This window comes from Dipodomys spectabilis, unplaced genomic scaffold (genome assembly GCF_019054845.1).
Source record: "Dipodomys spectabilis isolate Male_0828 unplaced genomic scaffold, ASM1905484v1 ptg000141l, whole genome shotgun sequence".
NCBI lineage: Eukaryota > Metazoa > Chordata > Mammalia > Rodentia > Heteromyidae > Dipodomys > Dipodomys spectabilis.
This window is the reverse complement of record NW_024870818.1, coordinates 771253-777476: the sequence shown is the minus strand read 5'-3', so window position 1 is coordinate 777476 and position 6224 is coordinate 771253. Positions and strand designations below refer to the sequence as shown.

General features: G+C 41.6%; 1 protein-coding gene across 2 annotated transcripts; it reads right to left on the bottom strand.

The window, feature by feature from the left end:
- Window positions 1-4331: 4331 nt before the first annotated feature.
- LOC122117489 (stathmin-like) lies at window positions 4332-5400 on the bottom strand. Of its 2 annotated transcripts, XM_042691249.1 has the most exons (2): window positions 5308-5400; window positions 4332-5019 (listed from the first exon to the last, which is right to left on the bottom strand). In XM_042691249.1, the coding sequence occupies exons 1-2, from the start codon at window positions 5333-5335 to the stop codon at window positions 4721-4723; spliced, it is 327 nt and encodes a 108-aa protein (XP_042547183.1). In that variant the 5' UTR covers window positions 5336-5400; the 3' UTR covers window positions 4332-4720. The 2 variants fall into 2 exon arrangements, with proteins under 2 accessions (XP_042547183.1, XP_042547182.1); XM_042691248.1 differs by lacking the exon at window positions 5308-5400 and having other exon boundaries at window positions 4332-5213.
- Window positions 5401-6224: the final 824 nt, after the last annotated feature.

The following is a 6224-nucleotide window of genomic DNA, read 5'->3' as shown; positions in this document are numbered from 1 at the left end:
AGTCTCTACTATCAGCTTTCATGGCTAGTGGTGTCCAAAGAGCTTTTAGGTTGCTATAGAGAATGATCACAAAATCCCTAAAGTCCTGTGGCAAGACTCCAGATCTTTGATGAGCCTCAGCATTCTGACCAGTGGGCCTGTGGTAATATTTGTTGTTCTTGGCCTTGAAGCCAGTCTGTCCACTCCCAAATTGAGCATCTGGAGAAAGTATGATTTTTCAAGAACTGCTCCCAGAGGCCATATCTATCTCTCCATTACCAGAATAAAAATATCCCCAGCTACTTCAACAGACCTAGCTAATGAAAAGCTGTCTTACTTAGCCCAGCTGGATTATACCAATGATCTATAGGTCAACTTTACACTGCCCTCTTACATCTCCTATCAAATCTGGGACACAGAGTGCTTAAACATATGTCTAAAAAATTCTCCTTGCTGTCATTCCCCAGGACTCATACATCATTTTAGCTCTTGTAAGTCTACAAGTCATTAATGCATGAGACCCACGAGACTATGCCATAGAAAGACAGAGCATAGCTCTCTTTCCTGATCCAGGCCCACCAGCCTCTTAAGAATTCAGGTTCTTGTTGGGCACCAGTAGCTCATGCTTGTAATCCTAGCTACTCAGGAGGCTGAGATCTGAGGATTGCAATTCAAAGCCAGCTTGGGTGGGAAACTGTGAGATTCTTATTGCCAATTAACCATTAGAAAGCTAAAATAGAGTGGTGATTCAAGTGCTAGAGCACTGGCCTTGAGAAAAAACTAAGAAACAATGTCTAGGCCCTAAGATCAAATCCCAGTACTGGTGTGCGTGCACACACACACACACACACACACACATACACACACACACACACACACACACACACACACACACAAACATGCACACAATTCAGGTTCTTTATCTGCATAATAAGTAATTGAGTTAGATTAGAACTAAGATATTTCAAAGAATATCTTATGTTTGGATACATTGCTATTATATTACATAGATTGTGAAAAATTGAGTTGAGCACCAGTGGTCCATGCTTGTAATCCTAGCTACTCAGGAGGCTGTGAGCAGAGGATCATGGTTTGAAACCTGTCTGGACAGAAAAGTCCCTATGAGACTCTGACCTCAATAAACCACTCAGAAAAAGAGCCAGAAGTGGTGCTGTGACTCAAATGGTAGAGCACTATCCTTGAACACAAAATGGCTCAGGGACAGCACCCAGGCCCTGAGTTCAAGCCCCAGGACCAGCAAACAAAAAAGGAAGGAAGGAAGGAAGGAAGGAAGGAAGGAAGGAAGGAAGGAAGGAAGGAAGGAAGGAAATGAAAAGTTGTGTGTTCTCATGGTTACTTTTTCTTTTTCTTTGGCATACCGTGGTATCTACTTAGGGCCTCATACTTGCTAACTAGGTACTCTATTACTTGAGCCAGTCCTCAGCCTTCAAAGCTACACTTCTTAAAAGCCACCTTCAGATGTTAAGATGTACAGATTTTGTTTTCAATAGCTGATTGCTTTTCCCCAGATTTTTCCTCTGGAAAAATTCTACCTATTTGGTGACGTAACAAATCTTCCCCCTCTCCCACCCCCACCATCAGAACCACATTCAAAGGACACTCAGAGTCAAGCAGTCCGTCTCACTAAATTTTCCCAAACCATCCAAATTGAAAGCTTTGCTCATCAACATTTAATCTTTATAAGACTCATTCTTTCTATCAACATGCCACAGGCCTGCCTGATGGATTGGTAATCGCTGTTACAATCTATCATCATTGCATTCAAATTCTAGGTCTAGATTTCTTTTTGATGATAGTCAATCTCAAATTTTGTATTTGAGCTCCAAAACATGTCCATGTTTCTTTTCTTGTATCTTATAAAATGAACTCAACCAGGAAGTTCCTTTTGCTGGGCTATTGTTGAAATCATTTTTTTCAAAAATTTCTTTAATTGGGAGGGAGAAAAACTTGAAAACTCAGCCTCCTTTGTCTGGAGGGTGGACCCTTAAGCCTGGAGGCTCTTTTGCCTAGCCAAGGGACTCTGTGAGATCACCTTAGAAGTAGGAATCACAAGGGAATAAGAACAGTGTGGGGATTTTGGAGTCCTTCTTGAGGATCCATTGAGAAAACATAGAGAAGAGAAGACAAGCAGGTGGCCATTTACAGACTTTGGGAACAGATTCAATGAAGGGACAGTAAAATGTCCTCAGTACTGGGGTATAGTGAGATTCATAGACCACCTTTGGGATCTACACTGCTGTGACATAAACACCTCCTGTTCATCTCTGTTAGAATGAAGTCGCTCAAGACAGTGACATGATTGTATTACCAAGGGAAGCCAGTTCATTAATCATTTAGGTCTTCTTGGGAGTAGCAGGCTCAGAACAGCTAGATTACCCATCTACTGAAGTGATTCAGGAAAAGTGTGATTTCAATTCAGAAGTAATCATGAGAACATAACTCCTGAGAATGTTCGGCAATCTTGGGGACGTCTTAGACTCCCACCAAGTATGGAATGTCAAATTCGAGACAGTCTTATCTATGTTGTGAAGATCAGGGAGACCCCAGATAACATGTGAGTTCCATTATAGTGGAGGACCTTTGCTGAACTAGCATCAAGAATTATATTAATCTCCTCGTATCATACTTATCTGGCTGTCTCAATATTTTGTGGAGTAAGATAAACCTTAGGATAGTGGGTGATAAGTGATTTCATAACTTGGTTTTACTCAGTAGGCCCTAATCCTCACTTTTGACTTTTGATGTAAACGTCCATGTGTTCTCACCGTTTTCCCAGAATATACACAAGCAACGAACCCTCAATCACTAATGTCGCTCCATGCCTGTCTCAATTTGGGGGAGGTGGCAGGAAACTGGTGCCTGTGAGAAATGGAATGCCTTCCCCCTCTTCCTTGCATGGCTCCCCAGTTTGAATCAATCCCTCTCCTCCATTCCAATTTCTCTGCAACAGCCTCTCTTGTCTGTTTTCTACCCTCTACTTCCCTTGTGGCCAACCTTTCCTCTCAAACAAGGCACTTCCTTCCCTCTTCCATCCTCAATAAGCTACTCTGACCTCAGAGGCTGATGTGGGTGCTTTGGGAGACCAGTTTATCAAACACTACAGACAGCAAGGGCTAGAGTGAGCCATCAGCCCCTCAAAACTATAGTCTAGAACAGCCCTGGACCAGATTAGCAATGCTGACCTGAAGGTGAAAGGCTCTGTATTCCATTACTGGTCTCCTGAGTAATCTACCTAATTCAGTATCTTTTCATTTAATTGAAACATTATTTTCTCTTTGTTAGCCAGGGCACTCAAGCTGGTGTAGCAGTGTTAATCTTTCAGCTGATTTCCATCTTTGCAGAATTACCTTTGTAGCAATTAGACCCACTAGTATAAATTTGCTTTGCTCCTTCCTGGGGCTTCAACATTAAAATGGAAATCTCTGCGCTCAATGAGTTTCCCTCCAGGCTGACCCAGGGCAGGTATTAATTAGCTAGGGTGCTGTGAAAAGGTTGAGCTGGAAAAGCCAAGTCAGAGAATCCTTCTCTTGGGATGTCTTTACAGCTAGCAAAGGACAAAGAGGGTGAGACTTGGATGAAGAAGAATCATAGTTAAAGTCAAGTGGACTGATTGCCCTATTATTGAACTGGGGAGCAAGCTAATGGTTATTCTGGAAGTATGTTAGTGTTTTCAAGAAACACTATCTTCTGCATCCTTTGTTGAATTCTGAAAATAGCTCATCTGGTAGCATTTTTGAAGAAATCCAGAGATATGCTGATGAGCCATCCCAACTTGCCTTGCACTGAAGGGATCTTGGGAGGCGACATTTCTTTGGTAAAACCAGCAAAGTCTGTTTACCTTGTCAGTTGCAATATCTGAGTGAGGCTCAGGAGCTGTTGGACTTCCCACCTTTCTTGCCAAGATGTCTACAATGAGTAATTTGTGCTTACTACTTGATTTCTTGAGGTTAGATTTTTCCTGAAATGTGTCATCTGCTCCTACAATAGCTTAGAGATACACACTGGATAGTCAAAATCATCAGATCTGCTAATTGTCAAATTTCCCAGCCTTCAAGCATTGTAATGCATTGAATATGTTTCCTTTTCAAACTCTTTCTTCATTTGATTTCTGGGATCATGAATTTTTCTGACTTTCCTTCTTTGCAACCACGTCTTATATCTATTTTCATCATTATGCCTATTCTTGCTCTCCCGTGTCTGCTATAGACACGACTGGTTATTTAACTACTTCTCTCACCCTGTACTATTTTTTTTTTTTTGCCAACAGCACTGTGCAGTTTATTAACCATTCAAGTACAGTAGTATCTGGCAAAATCACGACAGGACTGGGATTGAAAAGTGAACAGATATTCAGCATCTAACACTTTAAAAGAAGCTACTACATACTCTTTTCACAAATGTTTTCACAGAGCCAATACAGTACTAGCCATTAACCCAGTACACCAAGGGTACTGAAGTAGAACAGATGTAGTAAGAAAAATAGCTACATTAGAAAGGCCAACACTTTAGAAAATGAGTAAAACACTTTCAGTTTCTCCCCTTTATCCCCCAAAACAACATCATCTTACAGTCTGATCTACCTATACAGTCCTACATCAGCTTCTAGAATATTTGTCAGGAGGGAAAAAAATAAAACACACTGGCCAGTGCAGTCTTTGGATATTTAGGAAAAGGAAGGGGAGAAAGTCAGTTCTTTGGAGAATATTAGTCAGCTTCAGTCTCAGCAGCAGGATCTTTGGACAATTTGTTTTTCCCGCACCTCTTCCACGTGCAAACGCTCCAGTTTAGCAGCCACTTGTGCCTCTTGTTTTTCTTTGTGAGTTTCCATCTTGTGGGTCAGTGTCTCCTCCGCCATTTTGTTGGAATCGTTGTTCTCTTCTATTGCTTTCTGAAGCACTTCTTTCTCATGCTTTCGTTTCTCAGACAGCTGCTGTAAGACCTCAGCTTCATGGGACTTGTGCCTTTCTTCTGCAGCATACAATTTCTTCTCAATTTCCTCCAGGGAAAGATCCGTCTTCTCTGGAGGGGAAAGGGGGAAATAAGGAACAGATTCTTTCAACCGAGGGTTGAGAATCAGCTCAAAAGCCTGGCCTGAGGCTTGCTCCTCCAGTTCCTTCACCTCAGTATCAGAGGAAGCCATGGTGAATTGAAGACAAGAGACTGGCAGTGTATTCTACACAATCCACTGGTAAAGAAAGCCCTGCTCCATCAGAGCTGCCTGGCCACACTCCCTCACCCTGAACTTTTGTGTTCTTGCTCTATGCTGCCAGAGAGAGGAGTCTCAGACTTATCTTTGGGGCTACTCACCAGTTATCATGCTGTGAGGCTCTGCCATTAAAGAAGCCAAGGGAGGTCAGAAATCAGGAACAAAATAGAAGCCTCATTCTCCTGACTCCAATAGCTCACAGTTGCTGCTGGTTGCTATAGAAGCAACAGGATGGAGAGGGACTCTTCTCTGGAAGTGGAAGCAGGGGAATTCCTGCCCAGAGGCTGTAGCCCTGGTCTGAGAAGAGTGCAGAACTGACCTTTGATAGCCTCTCTAGCAAAAGCCCATCAGACTGTTCCAGACAATCAGGAGGCATTAAACATTTGTACCCCATGGCTGAGACACTATCCCCACCACCTTTTCCCTCTCCTCTAGCCTTTGGGTTATTGTCATAATTCATTCTCTAAACTTGTGTTTGAAGTACGCAGTAAGTAGCCTTTACTTATCTTTACTTTTGAGATTTAAATTGTTGACAATAGATAAGGAGTCCAGCTCCAGATCTGCACTGAAACTCACTTTAGGGTCCTGTGTTTATGGATGTGATCAGAGTTAATACTAAAGTCATCATCATCCTATGACTTTGCCCCTCCCCTTTATCACTAGAAAAATTGACTGTGATTTGGTTATCACTTACATTTCCCTCTTTTCTAAAACCTAATTAGTCACTAAACATATTTTTCACAATTTACCTTCTTTTCTTCATTTTGGACTCTATAACCTCATGTCTCCAAAAACATAGCATTATCTTTTTATTTAATAAGACAATACTGTGAGTACATCTTCTATAAGGTAAGGAGTAGCTGCTTTTCATGATGTACTTTATATACATGATTTCCAAACAAATTGTTCTCTAAGGTACACACTGTCTCCTCATACAGGTGGAGTGAATAAAGTTCAGAGAGGGTAGTTAATTTTTTTAATAATTACATAGGTGTAAAATAGAAGAGCTTATTTCTGT